Raw genomic sequence first — 20,017 nt, 5'->3', positions numbered from 1 at the left:
TCCAGGCACCTTTCTCTTGCTACGGGGACTGTGACAGGGCACCTAGGTTCTAATATTGCTTTGTCTTGGTGCAAAGCCTTAGTGCAAACAAATCACATCTACATGAGAGTCACTGGCCCCCCAGACCTGGCCTTGGTTGGCTGATAGGAACGTGTGTGCCTGCTTTTGGCCAACAGCAAGAGCGTCTCTGCTACCAGCCCTCTCTGCAAAAAACAACATGGCACTCATTGTTACAGAAAATATTCCTGATCCACTGAACTGGGGGTACAATACCACCTAGTTACCAACTAGCTCTGCTTCAAATGCAGTACCCTAAAAGGAAGCTGGACCCTGGTTACTGGCACACAGATGTAGATAATTACTATAGACTGGCAATCTCAACTCCCTCCCTCCCCTAGTGTGCTGATGCCACGCCCTGCCGAGATGCGCCTGGGTTAGGCAATGAGGAAATTTTACATGCTTCCCAACAGACAAAAGCTCTGAATAGGCCCCTCTTTGGGAAGAGAAATGTGTGAACTTCATCGAAGTGAAAACAATTCTTACTCGGCTGGGCCCGACGAGCTTCTCAAAGGGAAATGGGGGAAGGGGTTTGGTTTTGGTTAAAAATTTGGGATTCTCTCTTAAGCAGGGGCAGGTGGCATGTGTAGAATATAGACAAAGCTCCCGTATGCCATGGATTGGCCTTTTCCAGTTTAGAACCGGAACTCCAGGGAACGCTGCTAACGTTCTGGGGAATTATTTTCAAGGCGAAATGAGCCAACTGGTTCCCCTTGGAGGTGGATATGCAGACAGTGACAACAAGTGTCCATCATTACCTGGTGCAGGCTTCGTTTAGCCTGCAAGGCAGCATTTAGCTTCTCCTCCTGCTTCACTCTCATTTTAACCACTTCATGAAGGAATTTCTCTTTGGCTTCTTTAGTATCCAGGCCGCTGTCCAGGGCCTGCCTTAGATGCTCCAGTTCGGCTTCCAACCCGCTGCTGTGAGACTCGGCGTGGGTGGCAACCTCAAAGGAGTTGCTGACATTGGCTGTGGTTTGCATCCCAGGTGAGCTCATGTCCTTCGCAGAGCTGGACGAAGTAAAGGATGGGGAGGAGAGCGAGGACAGGGATGAGGTGACTGAAACAAACAAACAAACAAAATCCTGAAGTTAACAAACATTCACAGCAACATAAGTCAGAATGGGAATGAGACCCTTTAAAAAGGAGGAGCCATGCAATGGATAATCTTACAAATAGGAGAAAGGAAAGAAACGTTTTATGCCTTGATGTACGATGGAAATATATATCTAAGCAATGCACAGGGCTGCAAGGCTCTCATCAAACGCAGTGGGAGTTTTGTCTGAGCACAGATTTTCGGATTTAGCCCACTGAGCTCACTGGCTGCATGCAAACTCTCTGCACTCTCCATCTGGAGAACATTTCCAGTGCTTTGGGGAAGAACTGGACAGCGATATCCCGCTAGTCTCGGTGGGTGAAATTCACCCCTGTGCAGAGGTGCAGCACCAACCCTGTGCACTGCTTAAGGGCTGATTCTACCCTCGTTGAAGTTAAACTGTCACAACAGGGCTAGAGTGGGACTTAGGTAGTACATAAGTATGTGTTGGTTCCCCGAATTTCACTCTATTAGAGGAAGGTGCTGTAATGAAAATGGACCACTTAGGGACACATTTTCCCTCTGAAATAAAACTATCTCCGTGTGTGTGTGTGCAAACCACCATTTGCATGGGAAAGATAGCACATGCAAGTCCCAGGGCAGAATTTTTTAGCACCAGAGGGCATGGGATCAGCCTGCTCAGCATCACAACATGTGATGTACGGTACACTCATTTGCACAGGCGTTCACCCATTATAATGCAAGTGTGAGGTTTTGTGGCTGCATCTAATGCGTGTGCTTTTCTGTGAGTGTACACTTGGGGTGCCCTCCAGTGAAAATTTCACTCTTGTCTTGTGCCTCCATTTCTCACTATTTATGTGAGGCTGGGATTTTCAAAGGGGCCTCGGGGAGTTGGGTATCTAGATCACATTAGGTGCTCAACTCCCATTGGAGTTTAACTTCCTTGGACTCCTCTGGAAAACCAAACCCCAAAATAAAGGCAGGTAACTCACACTTACATTCCTCCCGGGTTTCTACTTCAATCTCTGCTTCTGACTCTTTGTCGTCTTCGGTAGCAGTAACGGTGGTCACTGCTTCCGGGACTGCTGGGTTGTCTACAGTCAGCTTCCTTTTCCGCGGCTGGACCGGGCTGCTCACTGGCTCACTGCTCCGTGACACCACTGTGGCACACGGGGAATTGCTTACAATCTTCTGCTGAGCAGGCGGCGCGAGAGCCACGTTGGGGGCCACAGCATTCTCAAAACTTTTGTAGGAGTAAAAACTGTTTAGGAAGGGGGAGACAAAGGAAAAAGGCAAAATATTCAGTCCCATTCTTGCCTTCAAAATTCCTCCTAACTAGCATCTTAGACTGAAAAAGGCCAGGTCCTCCACTGGTGTAACTCAGCGGAACTGCATTGATTTCAACCCCGATTTACACTAGCTGAGAATCTGGCCCTATGATCTCCACCCATTAAGCGTTCCATGCTCTTCTAAGTGCACAGAGGATTTAGACACATAACCTCCACTCAGTTCAACAGGAATTACAGGTTAAATACTATGTACATGGAAGAAACCAGACCCTCAAGTCTCCTGTATGTTAAATGCTGTTTCCATATTCTGTCTCTGGAGCTTTATGGATTCTTCCAAGATATGGTGCTTTTACATCTAACCACCCACAACTGCCTTCCAACTTTTGAGATTGCACAGCCTGGAGAAAAGCCAGTAGACTGCCAACAACATTCTGTAGTGCATAATTAATTTTTCCACATCACATGTATGTGAGTGTGTATATATTATATTACATTCAATGAACTATGTTAAAAGAACATTAAAGCTGTAATGTCAAGCACTCAAAAGGTTGGTACGGTTGCCGATGTAGCCTTAATTCAGACCCCTTGCAATTATGCAGTGAGAGACAATCTTTAATGATATGTTAAAGTCTCTGCCGACCACGTGCAAACTAAGATTTTTCAGAGGCTTGTAACTGCCAAATTTGGATGAATTTTTGCAGGGACAGCAAGACACATGCTTGAAACCAGGGTGACTATCCAGCCAAATTCCAAGTGCTTTTTTCAAAGCATGGAGTGCAAGAGTGTCTTAAAAAAAATTCTTACAGCTGTTTTGTTAACAGGAGCAAAACACTATTTCCCCCAATCTCTTCTCAGAAACTTCCTGTTTCCTAACTTTTCCAAAAAATTCAGTCTGAGGCAGACAACTGGCATGAAAGTTATCAACCTGAGCAGTTAAAGTTTGGCAAAGTTATAAACAACTGAAAACAGAGGCTTATAATGGAAAATGTCAGGCAATCTCAAGTTAGGGCAGCGCTATCACCGCTGCCTAGACAGGGACTGATTCTGATCACGCCTGCACTAGTGTAAATCAGGAGTAACTACTATATTGGTATAAAAACAAATCTGAGAGCAGAATCAGGTCCATAACAGCAACTTTCCAGCGATGGCTGTCAAAGCCTCAGCTGCATAATTTGTACATGCAAAAGCAAGTTTAAGTGTACAAGCTGGGTACACATGCCAACAGGGTATACATTTATACACACTGAGCACAAGCACGGATTGCAGTCACAACTTCAACACTCTCTGGAAATCTGGACCTCCAGGTGCCAGTGGAGATTTCCATGGGCAGACCCCCTGTTGCAGTTACAGCCAAATCAACATTCAGATATAGATACGCACGCAGAATCACATGGATCTGAGCACGTTTGTACATGTACAGACTCTTTTATATTCCAAAAAACGAGAGAACTGTACAGAAGAGAGGGAAAAAAACACTTGAAATAAAAACTTAAGCAGCCAGGTTGGATTGACTGCTAAGGCACTGGGGGATCTGCTGAAAGGAGTGGGGTGGCAGTGCTAAGAAATGATGTTGAAGCCTCCCTAAAAATAACCAGGGGCAGAATAGGGGGCCTGGGCGACATAAATGCTGGGCTGATGCAGGGGGACAGAATGTTTAAAGCCAGCAGGATGGAAGCAATGGGAAGGATGCTGGAGACCTGGGGTCTATTCCCTGATATGCTGCACAAGTTAGCATCTTTGTTTCCCCTCCCACTTGTTTTTCTTATCTATTTAGATAGTGGGCTCTTTGGGGCAGGGATTCTTCTCTGTGGATGTTCAGCCCCAAACACAAAGGGGCTCCAATCTCTGGTGCTGCTGTAATAATAATAATTACCAATAAAGCAGCAACAGGCATGGCTTTGGAAGCCAATTCAGTTCATTCCCATAACAACCGGAAGGCCTGTTAAATTCTGAAATACTAGTACATTCAATAAAACGGGTTTAGAACAATGTGTGTTAGGAAGTACGAAATCGAGATGTTTGGAAGGACAAACCAACTGATGCCATGAGCCGAAGTTTGAGTGTTACTAGGGACAGCTGTCTCAGTATATTTCAACAGCGCCTGCCGAAGGGACAAGACTGTAGAGACAGTAAATTTAGCAGATGGATACAGTACATGGATAGTGGCTTGGAAGACTTAAAAAGAATGAATTTAGGGCATGTGAAATGAGCTGTATAGAATGAGGAATAACAAATGCAGCAGGAGTGGATGCTTCCATGCCCAGTCTTGCCCAGGGTGTCTCAACTCTGATCTTATGAGACCACCTGTATTGGCCAAGAGGACGGTTTGGTCTCTAAGGCCCATTCAATCCAGGGCACTTCTGCTGAGACTGCCAACAAGGGAGTCAATGTGTCAGCTTTGGCAGTGGTTTGGTGACTGGCACCTGTGTGCTACTGACCTGGGTGGAGAACACCCGAGAGATTTCACAGGGGGCACCAAAGAGCTGTCGGGTCCCTACCAACTTCGAGCAGATGCCACCCATCATCCTAGAAGTTGATGGCCAAGCCATCTTTAAACAGCAGATGGGCAAAACTCTAAACCAACTGCACAAAATGCTTGGGTCTTTGCACCACTGAACTAGCAATGACTCATGGACAGATACTTCATTTTGCAGTCTTTTGAGGCATGTTTCACTCAAGAAAACCGAATTACTGAATGCACAAATATGGCTACTTTCTTGTTTTCCCTCCCAGAATCACTTAAAACTGCGGCTGCAAATGCTTTCACTGCACTGCCAGCAGACTCACTTGAACCGAACAAGGTAAAGTCAACACATCAGGTGACAGTCCCAAGGAGGCTCTGTGACCGGTCTCTCTGATTGAACCTGTCACAGGCAGTTCATAGCCCTGGCACCTCTGGGCTTGCTGCATCAGTTATGAATCAGTTATGAATGTAAAAAAATTGCTTGAATCCCAGCACCTCTTTCATTACAAATTAAGCACTGGCTGCCACCCTCACGAGTGGTCACTCTTAGACTGGTTCAAGCACACTAAGGAATTGGCCTGTGCTCCGTTGATAGAAGGCAGGCACTCTGAAACTGAGTAAGGTGCCCACATAGCAGGGTGGCATTGAGCTCATGACGTTTACTTGCAACATGGGGGAGGGATAGCTCAGTGGTTTGAGCATTGGCCTGCTAAACCCAGGGTTGTGAGTTCAATCCTTGAGGGGGCCATTTAGGGATCTGGGGCAAAAATTGGGGATTGGTCCTGCTTCAAGCAGGGGGTTGGACTAGATGACCTCCTGAGGTCCCTTCCAACACTAACCTTCTATGATTCTATGAACACAGCCACTCATATCAGTGCAAGGGAAACACCCACAAAGGGGCTTGCTGTCATATAACACTGATTCTCCCTCCCACCCCATGCTTCAAGTCTTCTTACCTGTCTCGGATTAATATGGGAAGATGTGTCGAGAGCTCTTTCTCGTTTGCTGAAACAGCAGGGGACCAAGGCCGGAAAGCAGAGAGGCGCTGACGGGGATGGACACAACCAATATTCTGCAAGGAAGGGAAGGAAAGGAAAGAAAGGAAGAGAAAAACAAACAAAAATTGGTCACCACTGAGTATATCTTTCAAAAGCATAAATTGCAAAGAAAAGTTATCGACTTGTGCGCGCGTGTGTGCTTGGGTTCTGTTATCTCTAACACAATTCCCCAACGGGGACCTAACTGCTTAGTGCTTTTCACTGGAAGAGCCAAGTTGGATTAGATTTAAAATCCCATTCAGTTGTTGCTAGCCAACAAATAATATATGGTTTGCAAGAGACCACCTGGGACTCCAGGGCTTTCAGGATTCCCGACCCTCCCAGGCATCCCACGGCCACGCTGCCAGTGCTCACTGAGAGGCTGCAGGAGAAGGGGAAGGGCAGCGTAATTCACTCTTCATTGGGGAAAGGTGGAAAACATCTTTCATTTAGAGAGCACGGGCCAAAACCATCCTTGGTGTTGTTCCATTGGCTTCAAAGGAGGGACACCAAGCACAAATTTCCTCCCAACAATCTACTTTAAACAGGATAAGTGTGTTACTTAAGAGTCACCTTATTGGATGAACCAGACAAGGACCGTAACCAACTGGACTGCTTTTCCTTCTCGGCAGAAGTTGGAGACTGGGAAGCAGAGTCATCAATTTTGGGCTTTTTGGAAGCAGGAGGATCTGAAGGGATCTGAAAGGAAGAGGGGGAGAGGAAGCAGAGATTTAATCATTGTTCTTTTCACAGTCAGTTTAGTGCCAGGATAAAAGGTGGTATTTAAAACAAACATTGATCTTTTCCCGCCATCCCTTGAACGGAACTGTCATTTCATGACTACACTGTAAAGAGCTGCAAATGGAAAAGACAAAGGGACAGAGACCAATGTATTGCACGACACAACACTGGCTTCATTCATTCATTAAAGCATAAATGGCAAGAAAGTTACAATACAAGGGCTAAAATGAGGCATAAATATAATTGAGCTATTCACACTGTGCTGCTAAGCAGTATCTGCCTTTTTTATTATTATTATTGTGTGCGGAAAGGTAAATTTTAATGTGGTTTCTGAATTGGAAAGATTATTTTAAATGAGAACAGAGCAGACTTTGTTATTCTGTTTGCAATGGTTGTTATGCCGATGACTTCACTACCCCACAGCTGCAGTGGATTCTGGGGGCGCTGCCAAGAGCTGCTTTGCCTTTTCCACAAGTGCCTCAGCTTGGCCTATAAATCACCCTCAAGCATAAAATAGTCCTTTGGCAGGCAGGACCCCTTTCCTTCAACACCACAAAGAAATAAAATTCCTACAGTCCCAGCGTGGCTTGCAAAAAAAATGGGTAACTACTGGTTTCACTGGTGTGCTGGGGATACCAGATTGAGGCACCGCCAGCACAAACAAGGCTAGCGGACGGGCTCTGGACCTCATTCTGCATGAAGAGTACAAATAATAAAACAAGAACACACCAACTTTCTTTCTTTCTTTCTGTGAGCTGGAAAACTCATTGCTTTTCCATATTGCTGTCCAACAGGGCTCTTATTAAGATGGCAGCACAATATGGCAATAACCAGTAATAATCTGAATACTGTATGTTTATACAGAGCTTTTCCATCCCACCATTGAGAAGCACTATACAAAGGTGCATAAGTATCCACCGTCTGTGTTTTATAAATGAGGAAACTGTGGGACAGAGAAGTTTTAAGGGCAAGATTTTCATGTGTCTACTGATTCTGGGTGTCCAACTTGAGACCCCTTAGAGGCCTGGTGTTAGAGGGCGGCTGCTCAGCACTATCTGAAAATCAGGCTCGTTTAAGGTGTCTCCTTTAGGCACCCAAAACGGAGTCACCCGAAGCCACTATCTTTGAAAATTATGTTCTGAGTGATTTACCCAATTTTCAGAAAGGGAGTTTCAGGCAGAGCTGAGATTTGAACTCCCTTCTCCAGATGCCCATTCCACTACCCTATCCACTCTGCTCACAGCAAAGCCTGGAGCTGGATGCCATACAAAAACACAGCCCCTTTGCCAGCCTTGATTTGGAGGTAACTCAGACATCAAGTCCATGATCAATCTGCTGCTTTTATGGGTGGCAGAGCAGCTTTGCAGAGCTGTGGCTCAAGCCAACCAGTCTCTAGTTAATGCCAGTTAACCTGGCAGCCTGCGCTGCTAGGACTGCTCGTGGTCTTTTACAGCCCGATTCGCGCTGTAACATAATCGAACCCGGCACAGATCTCTTACTACAGCATTCTAAGGCAAGCTACAGGCTGGGGTGCCTTCCCATACATAGCAGATGAAGCAGAGCGCGTGTGTGAGTAACCGCGAGTGCAAAATTAGCCCATGCCCGCGCCAAATGCCAGTGTCAATGGATTTGCAAGGGCTTCTTTTGGCTCAGCGTCAGCCTTTTATTTCTTTGGGCTGACGCTGGAAGTGGCTATGCCACAGCCCCTCCTCCCTTGCCAGCTAGAAAGGGGCACTTTGGAATGGCTTCTGCGGAAAGCGCAGGGCAGCGGGGCTGGGGAAAGGTTCGTTTCTGCTGTCAGAGATGCTGTCTGTGCAGAAGCAGTGACAGCATCAGAATGGTATTTGGCAGGCGAGGCGGCTCCCAGCCCTATCCACTGGGGATGGTGAGCAATGTGGGGAGGGGAAAGGAAGGGGCCTGGAATGAAAAAGGCAACAGGTGGCAAGACTCAGCATGGAGACCAATCCTCCCCCCCCACATCCCCGCTACCCAACTCAGCTGCAGGAGAACATTCTGCCTAGGCAGGATGGAGGACAGCCATCCTGGGCCCTGTACTGTGCACACATGGATAGCGCCATAATGGGCTTGAACTGGGGGGCCAGTGTAAAAACAAACAGCTTTTGGGGAATGGGGAGGAAAGCGTCAAGTCTTAAAGGGGCTTGAGGAAAGATATTTAAATAGAATCACCTCATTTGCATTTTCAAGGGACAATGTGTCTCCTTTTTTCTTCTCCGCCCTCCTCCCTTTTCCCCTCTAATCAAGGCTGACATCCAAGGCAGAGGGGGAGCCTGAGCTGCACAAAATAGGAGCAGACAAGCAAAACAATCCGTGCCCCTTGCTGCCAGTGGTCAGCACTGTTCTGTTCCTGTGCACCGGAGCCATGGGGGGAAATCCTGGTTAACAGCCTCGAAGGGGGAGAGAAAGAGAAGAGAAACAGCTGCTGACAGCCCATGTAGATTGTTCTAAATGAAGCAACATCATCTCCCACCATGTGGTGCTAGCATTCCTGAGAATCAGGGTTGGCTTGTGGGCCGGGTACTGGACTGTGATTTGGAAGCCCTGCAGTCTATTGCACACATCGGGCTGCTGTGTGACCTCAGGCAAGTCATTTCACCTCCCTGGCTTGTTTCCCCTTCCACCCTTTATCTGTCTTGTCTACTTAGATTATTAGCTCTTCAGGAAAGGGACTGCCCACCAGGTACAATTGGACCTATGGGTGCTACTGGAACACTGCTAATAAGAATTGCTTTCTCACCCTCTGTGAATAATAATGAATCAAGAACCAGGGCTGTTCATGAAGAAGTGGGGATAATGCTTTGAAATCCAAAAAGCAGGGGGTCGCTCTTTGCCCTGTCACACATGCCATTTGGTTACCCTTCTCGTTAGGTTCCTTCTCGTTACATTCTTATCTGTCTAGGCAGCCACTGAAACTGTTTTTCCCTCCTCACTGAGTTGCAGCAGCTGTGCCATAAACCCATCAAAGGCTCATGTTCTACAGGTGTCAAAATTGGTCAACTGATGACCAATAGGCCCAGTAGAGATGTCATGCAGGCTGTCAATGAGAAAGCATCATCACGTGCCTCTCATCCAAGCATGACTCAAAGCAAAGCAGAGTCTGCTAATGAAATAGGTAGAATTTGATCTTCCTACCACAAGGGAGCGTGAACAACAGCTCAAAAAAATCAGGGCTGAGGAGGTGGACGACTACAAGAAGGGAAAAGACAAACACACTCTAGTAGTCTGGACACTGAAATGCAAAACTATTACAAGGCATGTAGTACAACTCTCCCTTCCACATGATTCACTGATTATACACCAGGCTAGGACAGGCTCTCGGCTGGTAATAAGTAAAACTGACAAAAGTACCCCTCTGTCGCTTTCATCGTGGGCAAAGTAGCCAGCATGGGGGAGACACAGTAGATCATATGTGAATGAAAATTCTTTTATTTCCATCCATATAGATAAATGTACAAACTTTACAAATAAAATATTAACACAGGTGGCATTTAACGGGGCGCTAAAGGATGCTTTCACCATTCTTATAAATGACCTCCCCCCAGCCTCCCCGATATGTGAAATAAACTCTTAAAAGCTTGAAACATCTATTTCTGTTTCCTTAACCTTATTCCCCTTTGCTTGTGTTGCTCAAGAACAATGGTTTGTTATTGTATAGCTCCACATAAGCACTGGGGCTTTTCATGATGGGTTGTTGTGGCAGGGTACCTCATGAAGCCTAGAGCTACGCAAAGTGGCTTGTTATTGTAGAGTTGCTCAATTGCACTGGTATACGATGTCTCTTGTTATAGGGGAGTTTAAGGGCACTATGGCATTTGCTTTGGTAAGGAAAGGTTTATATGGATCCTAAAGAAAAACATAGAAGTGAGATTTTGGGCCTGCTAACCGTGATGGCATCCCTTTAAAGTCACACTGGTATTAATCAAGCTAGTTTGGATTTTGGCCAAATGAGATCACATTTAACATGTCATGCTAGCTCGATTAGGTATTGTATTATCAAAGCATGAGATCAGTGGAGATGACCTTTACCCGCTGCTTCTCAGAAAGACACCCCACTCCCTTCTGAAAGCTAAATAATAATACTAAAACAAGCAGATCAGGAGTTAAATACTAAGCCCGGCCTGGCCCCTAAAAGTTCCTTTTCAGTCCAACATTGAGTGAAAATTGGGCTCCCAGAATAAGACACTTTCAAGCCACTCAAGATGGAGTCATTCCTGGGTATTCTCTCTGGGGTCAGTTTCCTCTCTAGCATCTGGGCTGAGTGGGTGATTTTTGTTCTCCAGGCTCCTCTATTCCCTGAGGGTTTCTATTCGGTACAAAGCAGGGAGTGCTCTGGGGGGTCTGTGTGTGTGTGTGTCTGTGTCTGCCTAAGCCCCCTGTAATCTGAGTAGCTATCCATTACGGGATAAACACAGATGCTACAAAAAAGCAGTGTCCTCACTTGGACGACGAGAGCAACAGAATGGGCCAAAGTCTCTGGGAGCACCTTTTGCAATTTGACCCTATATTCAACAAGCAGCAAACATGCCTGTTTCTCTCGTCTCTGAAACCAAGCAGCACCCCAAACCCAACCTCTGTAAACACCTCAGGGATCTGTTCAAAAGCCTGGGCTTCATTCTGCTCACCCTCACTCGTTTTACGCTACAGTAACCCTATCAATTTACATTAGTGCAAACGAGAGCAGAATTGAGTCAATTTGCCTAACAGGAGCAGGAAACTTTAGGTGGAGAGTAGTGAGCAGGTGGGCAGTCAGATATTTTAAGGTAGCTACCCAAAACAGGGGTTGCTTAAAGTATGTGGAGAGATGAGGGTCCCTGGCTAGGAACACAGGAACTTCTGTACCAGATCACACCAGTGGTCCACCTAATTCAGTCTCCTATCTCTGATAGCACCCACCAGCAGATGCTTCAAGGGAAGGTGCAGGAAACCTAGTAGACATTTAACAGATGGGTATTAATGGGTGATATGACCCAAAGTGAAGGCTGCTTTCAATTTCAGAGCGGTTCAGATTGGGAATTGCAGGGCTGCATCTGCCTCAAGGGGATCCAACCGAGAAGCAGACCCCCAAAAAGGAAGGGACCCAATTCTCCAGTTCCAATTCAGCCCTTTGGGGCTGAAGATCTCACCACAGCTAAATCTATTCCTAACCCAGAACCCCCAAAAAGCCTACTGCAGTTAAAATGGGGGAAACTCCTGCACATTGCACTGGATTTTTAATCCTTCCTAGGAGGGATATGAATGCAGCCCCTGCCCCCTGCCCCCTACCCCCCAGCGGGGGGTAAAGCAAGTGAAAAAAGAAAAACTCCAGGCTTTTGCTCTTCGAGTTCAGTGATGCAGGGCAAGCCCGGCCACTATGGCTATTATTGTAGCTTTGAGAATATCTGACAGGCTGGAAGCAGGTGCAGTGACCCACACTGCATGGGGTTACTGATTCATCTTTGCATAGAAATCAGACAGCTAAAGGGACAGAGCACGTTCTATGCGGAGACTCTGATTAGGCCATAGGGTGTCTTTCCCTCAATCCTGCCCCTTCCTTTTAAATGGAGCTTGAAATGGATCGGGGACATGGGAACAATACTAGCAGAAATCACTTTATCCTACTTGGCTGGGAACTCCTTTAAAGGGCTGGATTGTGGCCTGGCTTCATGTGGTTGCAGATGTGCTAAGAATAAAACCCACCCTTCCCCACTGCACTGATCCACTCCTCGGACCACAGCCCTGGGTGTAGATGCGGGGGATGGGCAGGCTCCATGGGGCCACTACTGCGCCCCACAGGGAAAGCTGAGCCTGCACCAGGTTACAGGACTCTAGCAATGGAGGGAGACAGGGAAGGAAACTGTGACTCACAATTCCGTCCTACGGCCGCTCTGCTACACGCCTCTCCTAACACAGGCCTGAACCCAGAAGGTCCAAGGTCGCCATCAAGAATGAATTATTCAGTCCACTGGGGGAGGGAAGGGAGGGTGTGAAAGGGCAATTCAGGAGACCAAGCCACAGTAATGCATGATTTTTACATGTACATCTACGCATCCCAGGGAGATAGAGGGGAGGGGCTACAGTCAAGAACTTGGAGCAGATCCTACAGTAAACAAGAGTCTGTCTTTTCATGGTTGCTTTAAATGTCTCCCATCACACACAGAGTGATCCAAGAAACCTCTATTTTCATCTCTTTATGTGATTACTAGAAAGAAATATGAATCTGTGTGCATGTGTATGGATTTGATTCTTTATCTCCCTCATACGGGTGTACCTCAGGAATAATGCCATCAAAGTCACAGGGGTTACACTCACATAAAACCATGGGAAGCAAAATCAAAAACAGGCCCATAAATCTATGCATAGCATTATAGCGTGTTGATCAAGCTGCTGCTTTTGCTAAGAGCTGAGTTCAGTTATACCATAAGAAAGGGTGGAGCTTCCTGTCTCGGCAGATACTCAGTTTGGGCGTGAAAATTAGGTGGATTTCTCACTAAGAACAAAAACCACAAGACCAGACGCCAGTCTGATACCGGTTTGAAGAAACCTCAAAGATACACTTCTTGGGGGTTAAAAACGTGACAGACACCAAAAGATAAAAATACATTAAAAAATAAAGCAGCAAATAAGTGGCAGGTAATAAACTATACCATCCAGGTCAGACTCCAGCCCAAATGGGCAAGGCTGTGACCCAGTTAAGTTGTGCAGCACGAAAGCACCACTCTTTGTGATGCTGTAGTGAAGGGTTGGTCTAAAATTGGGTCTAGTCCAAAGCCAATGGGAGTCAGTCCACTGACTGCACTGGATGCGGGATCAGAACCTGGTTAAATGATAACCGTAAGTTATCGTTTCTGGTGTTTACAACTGGCTGCAAATATTAGCTTGGGGTGAAGGGAGGAAACCTGGGTTCAGCTCTTGGCTCTGTCCCTGACTCACTGTGTGGTCTCGGGCAAATCACTTAGCCCACCTTGCACCATCTGTACAATGAAGATAATGGCTCCCTACCTGCCAGGGGTGTTGTGAGGGTAAAACCAATTAATGACCGAGAGTGGCACAGGTAACAGGGACTACGTATGTTCCTAGGCGGACCTAATTCAGCCTGCAGTGGGGGTGACTGACCCTCATTACCATTCAGGAGCTTCTTGCTGGCCTAAATGAACATAGCAAGTCTGACCAGGTCTTAGTGGATGGGTGCTTATCTTATTATTTTTTTAAAAGGCATTTGGCCAATGCTTAATTTGTAATGAAAGAGGTGCCAGGGCTGAACTGCCAGGCCCAGAGGTGCCAGGGCTCGACCCTGACACAAATTAAGCACTGCATTTGGCCCAATGTAGCACCTGTTTTCGCCTGCTCGGAGAGGCCAAGGACCAAATTGGCAGGATTTTCAAAAGCACCTGTGACATATGAACACAAATGGCACTGAAGCCAATGGGACTTGTACTCCCAAGGCCCTGGGGTGCTTCTGAAAGCCCGACCCCAATGTGTGTGTGTGGGTGGGAAGCTTGCCCATTGCCACCTGCAGAGGTGGTTACCTGAAAAACTTTATTCTCCAGGAGCTGCCAGGCTGGAGATTTTCCCCAGCACTCATTTGAGTTTAAAAGTAAGCCTTCCAACCAGAAATTCAGTAGCCAAACGAACAACAATGGTGCATCTAATCTCTCTGTCCAGGCCTCTGCACCATGCTCACTGCTGTGGTATCTAAGCATGAGGTGTAACACAGGAATAAGCTGCTGCTTCTTTGACTCAGCAAACTAGGAGTTCATCCTTATCAAGATCAGGCTCAGCCCTGGTGATACTGTCCTCTTGCAGCAAAAGCGTTGTAGAAAGCACTTAGAGATCTATCACCAGCTACGGCCCACAGGGGCCCATGGATGACATGCAGCTGATTCAGGAAAGCCAGATCCACATGGGATTTTGCTAGACAAAACAGATAGCAGGAGCTTCTGAGATACAGCCTGTGCAGCCACAGCTAGCTCATAGAAAGCCCATGAGTATTCAACCTCAGCCAAGGAACAAGACTCTTCCATCACCAAGGAACCTTGCAATTAAAATAACACCAGCCAAACAGAAGAGCTGAAATTGTCGATCCTTCAGGAACTGCTGTGATTTTCTTAATCAGAGATGAAAAGTGGGTCAGCGCAACTATCCTCACCCCTCTGTGTGCTGTGCTGCTGCGAAGAATGGCCGACGAGCCCCAAGACAGCCTCTGTATGCAAGATGTGTCACTCAGCGTCTAGTTAGAAGTCAGGACCCCCTGAGGTCTGTTCCGACTCTGGAAAGGAGTGGTGTAATGCTCAGAGATAGGGACGGGGAGACGTGATTTCTAGGTTCTATTCTGAGCGCTGCTGCTGAGGCACTAAGTCACTTCAATTCAGCTCCCTCGTGTATAAAATGGAGACAACCGCCTTACCCACCTGCAAGGACTTTGTCTTGGAAGGAAGTTGGCACAGACAGTATCCTTGAGCAGAATGAAACGACAGTGTCCCATATGGAGTCCCATCTCCCAGTGAATCCCCTAACAGTTGTTCATTTTTAAGGGCCCCACGGTTGGTTCAGACTATTGCACATGCCATCACGGCCACACATCCTACAGGCCAAATGGCAGGGTGAACAGGACACCCCCAGAGATGCCATAAGCAGCAGTTTGGAGAAGGCGTGCATTATGTTACCAACAAGCGCTCTAAGCTGCTCCTTCAAGTCAGAGTGCAATCCCCGAGGAACATGGAGGCTGGGGTTATAGCCTTCTCCCCAGGCGTTCTTATGCAGGGCGAGTCTCCTGTGACTTACACCAGTGCAAATCAAGACTAGCTCCCCTGAAGCCAATGGAGCTACACATGCGGTCAAACCCGAGGAAGTGAGAAGGGAATCAAACCGTGAGTTTACTTGGCAGGTGCAACACACTCGCAGGCACCCAGTTGTGAACAAACTCCCGCAAAATCCCAAACCAGGCATAATTTAGATTTGAGTTCCCTTGCATCCAAATCCTTTAAAACAGTGACACGAGCTCCAATCACTAGAACACATGCTTCCTACAGGTTTTGGCGATGTGGCTGGCTGGTGATTAATAAGGTATTAAGGGGGGGGGCTCTATCGAGGACTGTACTTTCACGTGGATTGCAGGAAAATATTTAGTCTGATGCAAACTGATGGGTATAAACGACCTGTCTCAGTGAAACAGAGTGAGCTCAGAGCACTATAATCTGGAGCAGTAGGAAGATTTACTGCATCTTTACTGTATATATTTAAAAGAGAAAAACCTACCACATCTAAACACCAGTTCTAGGAAGCGCTTACTACAGTCTGCCCTTTTTATTTTTTTTATTACGTTTCTGGTTTTGGTGGCAGGAGTCCAGACCGTCACAGCGCAGAGCTCTCCGTCTTCCCCCTCCCGACAGGTCTGGTGGAAACAGCGAGTATTCATTTTACCCTGTCATTCTGGGAGGCCTGATGACATGAAGTATTTGCTTTCTATTCCTGCCCTTCCCAGCACGCTCACTGGCTGCCACTGTGTCGCCCTGCGTCTGACCTGCAGGGAGGCTTCACAAACCGCAGCTGAAAGCACTTCAGAGAGTGCCCGTTACACAGCGGTTTGAAAAGGTGTTGTGAAAAGCTCCTTGCTGTGCTCACCCTACTACTGGAGACCTGACCTGGACTCACTTTGCCTGCTCTCAGAGGGAGAGCCTCCCCATCACCTGTAAGCCTTATTCTACTTAATCCACACCCCTGCAAATGGCACTTCCCCGCCCAAGAATGTTATGTAAGACGCAGTGTTTTAGTCAGCCGGTACTTGAGAAAGTTCATCTCAAGGATCTGGGAACAAAGGGGCTAATTCTCCTCTCAGTTACACCAGCGTCAAGTCCTTTGCCTCCAATGGACTCACTTCAGATTTACAGGAAGGAAGACAGGAATTGGACCCATTCTGGTTCCTACAAAATGCTTCTCTCACACAATTCCTCAGTCTAATAGAATTTCTGATACGGAGTCTGTTTTGTGAAATGTCTGAAGTGAAACAAAATTAAAACTGTTTTGTAGAATATTCTTTGCTTAGCCCCAGCAGCCCCTCGACTCTCATTTCCAAACTCCATGGCCAGCGTGCAGAGGAAGCCTTTTCTCCCTTCCCAGCCCTGCTGTCTGAACATTTCTTCCTCTTTTTTTTTTTTTAACTGTAAGATTTTAGCCAGGCTCCATTTGGTGGTTGTGCTTGAACTCACAACTAGCCAACAGTGGATCCATATCAAAAATCTCCCAGCCCAATTTCCTAACAGTTTGTTCCAGTTGCTATCACCAAAAAAAACCCACTGACCCTGCAGCTTGGTTTTAAAATTTCACTAGAAGAAAACAACATACATGTATGTGCATGATTTGCTTTTCAAAGTGCTCAGTACAACTGAGAAACTCCAGAGAGGCTGTGAATTTAGTAAACTGGGTGGATCTTGGCTCCAATTATGCACAGAAGCATATTTATTAGGACACAAAATGGCTGTGATTTGTTATGAACACACCTCCTGGGATACTTTCGGGTTGCTACAGGCTGTAATGTAGCTTGTAAACTTATTCCTGAGATTAATATTTCGTAGAGGTGTGGTGGTAGAAAGAGCCAGCTCTTCCAGCCTTGACATTTACATTCAGAAAAAACTGCTCTACAAGTTGAACTGGTATGCATCCAATGAAGTGAGCTGTAGCTCACGAAAGCTTATGCTCAAATAAATTGGTTAGTCTCTAAGGTGCCACAAGTACTCCTTTCCTTTTGGCTCAAAGTTATTAGTGAACTCCGGAATTAAACTCTTACTCTCCACCCTTGCCCCCAGCTGTTAAATTCTTTGCTGAAAAGCTTCTTTGGGCCTGATCATGCATATTCTGACCAGGGGAAGCCAAGGAGACTTTGCCCATCAGTAATGGTTGGTAGGGCTGGGTCTATAGAGCTGGATTTCAAGGGATGAGGCCAATCACCAACAGCCAGCTAAACAGAGAATACAGAAACACTTCTGCAGCTTGTTGTTGGTTTACCGTTTCCTTCAAGGGCCCGATTAAGCAACCACTTGGATCCAGACGATGGTCCTGATAAGGGCTCTTCCCTGCCTGCTTGATCCCTAGGTGCACGTTATCTTTGATGGACTGACGTCAGCAAATGAGCACCCCATTCAAATCAAAGCCTTTTTCTGCAAGGGGTACCATTTTAAACTTTAAACTTTGGTCTACGTTAAGGTTCAGATGCATCTTCACACAGGAAAATCACAGCATATATATGTTAAATAAGCAACAGACAGTTTCAGCTTGCTGTTCCGAGAAACTCTGAGCCAGACATGAACAGCTCTTATCCTTGAAATCACTCCCAGACCCCTCCCCGGTTTACCAAGCTGACTAAATCTGGGGAGGATTTTAGACGTGCAGCTCCTGATGGGCTCCTTGCTCACAACCACATCAAAACACACACACACAAAGCCCAGCGAGGTTGCACAGCTGGAATCAGGCAATAAAAAAACCCAGTGTACTTAAAAAAGAAAAAAAAAAAAAGGTTTTGAGTGCAGTTGGAATGCAGCTGTGGATATTATTTTACACAGGGAGGCTTGCATGTGTGTACGCGCATGTGTGTAAATACATGTGTGCACGCGTGCGTAGGTGTATCTATAATAAATAGGAAGTATTTCACTCTGAGCAATCTGGAAAAAATGTACCAAGTGAAATACTTCTATTTATTTTTAGCCGTAAACTAATTTGTTTTTAGATTCCAGCTGCCATCTAGACTAGGGGAAAAGCCGGAGTCCTCATAGGGCAATGCACTAACGGCTTCACGAGAGCTGGAGGGACCAGTCTCAATCCTCACAGCCTGTACTAACCAGTTGTCTCAAACACATACACAAGTGTCAGAGGTCAGTGCCTGGGTAGGATGCAGGGGATCGGCTCAACTACAGACTGTGACGTTTCTATTACCAAAATAATCCTCACCGTAATTAAACACCCACACGCGTGTGCACATACACGTATGTACACACACACACACTCCTATTCTGAGCTGCTATTTCTGAACCAGGGGTTTTCCAGGTTTGGGGGGAACGACCCTTCCCTTTCCTTCCATTTCTTACCCCTTTGCTTCTAGTGCTTATTGGTGCAGTGATATCTACCTGAATTTGCAGACAGGCTGAAACAATAGCTCAGGGAGTCAGAGAATGGTGTTAACCTGGGGTCACCACACCCCTGGGGGGTTGTGAAAAGATATCAGGGGTTACCACCAGGCTTCCCTTCACATGTTGCTAAATGGGAATGGGCCTCTAGTCTAGGGCAGTGCTACTCAAAGTGGTGGTCCGCAGACCAGTGCTGGTCCGCGAGCCATCGGCTGCCGGTCTGTGCGCACACTGGAAAAAAAATTGCCAGTCCCCCACATCAGATAGCTTGAGAAGCACTGGTCTAGGGGATGCCAGTATGGAAAAGACTGAGTACCAGTGTTATGAAACAAAGTGACAAGGTGACTTTAAAAGTATGTTTTCCCCTTTGAACCAGACCGCTGCCTCCAGAAAGCCTTCTACTCTATCTGGATGACAGTTGCAATAAGCATATAGCTTTTACAATCCAAGGATCTCAAAGCACTTTGCAAGCATTTATTAAATAATTAAGCCTCCCACCTATACCTGTATTATGCAAGAAGTTAAACTAGATATCACAGCCGCTGCAGGGCTCCGTAATCTATGAATTTACAGGGGTTGCCATTATGAAACCAACATTTATACATATGAGCCATCTGAGACTTCATGTTTTTCCAATATGCCTGAAATAATCCCACATCTCAGATACGACTAGTAATCACTGCAGATGAATGTTGACTTGCTAGTGATGACCAGAGGATGACAGCAGAGATTATTATTCTCACTGCACAGATGGGGAAACTGAGGCACTAAATACTCAGAGTAATTATGGACAGGGCCAAGAATGGAACACAGAGTCCTGTGCTGTAATCACTACATTCCCTCCCCAAATAGCAAAGGGAGTATAACCTGAATGCCAAGAATTAAACCTCTGGAGTACAGTGCTCCCACAAGAAAACCTTTGTAAAGAAAGTTCCAAAGAAATAAAGTTGATTTTTATTTGTTAAGACCTGTACTTGGTTTTTGGCCCTGGTTCGGAGCCTCTTTCCACTGGCTACGACTCTGCCTTGCCCATCCAGTGCAAACTAAAAATTATGGCTTGAAAAGAATTCCCTACCCTGAGATTTGTTTTTTTTTTTAAAAAAAAACAAACACACACCCCCCAACACTGGAGCAGAGCCAATCGCGGACACTAGTGCAAACCAGGTCAGGGGGACTAAGCAAGAAAAATGGGCCCTTTTCCTCTGGCCATTTTTGTTGGCAACAGTTGTGTGGGAACTCTTGAATGCTATATGGATACC

General features: G+C 46.4%; 1 protein-coding gene across 1 annotated transcript in view; it reads right to left on the bottom strand.

Annotated features, from left to right (window-relative positions):
- The window catches only part of SKI (SKI proto-oncogene), a 140,746-nt gene that overhangs the window by 6,906 nt on the left and 113,823 nt on the right, over positions 1 to 20,017 (bottom strand). The window contains exons 2-5 of the mRNA XM_077837420.1: positions 6,478 to 6,603; positions 5,824 to 5,939; positions 2,113 to 2,375; positions 816 to 1,117 (exon numbers count right to left, since the gene is read on the bottom strand). Coding sequence (XP_077693546.1) covers positions 816 to 1,117; positions 2,113 to 2,375; positions 5,824 to 5,939; positions 6,478 to 6,603 — 807 coding nt within the window. The remainder of the gene's footprint in view (positions 1 to 815; positions 1,118 to 2,112; positions 2,376 to 5,823; positions 5,940 to 6,477; positions 6,604 to 20,017) is intronic.

This window comes from Eretmochelys imbricata, chromosome 18, assembly GCF_965152235.1.
Source record: "Eretmochelys imbricata isolate rEreImb1 chromosome 18, rEreImb1.hap1, whole genome shotgun sequence".
NCBI lineage: Eukaryota > Metazoa > Chordata > Testudines > Cheloniidae > Eretmochelys > Eretmochelys imbricata.
The sequence above is the reverse complement of the archived record's forward strand: the minus strand, read 5'-3'. Positions and strand labels throughout refer to the sequence as shown.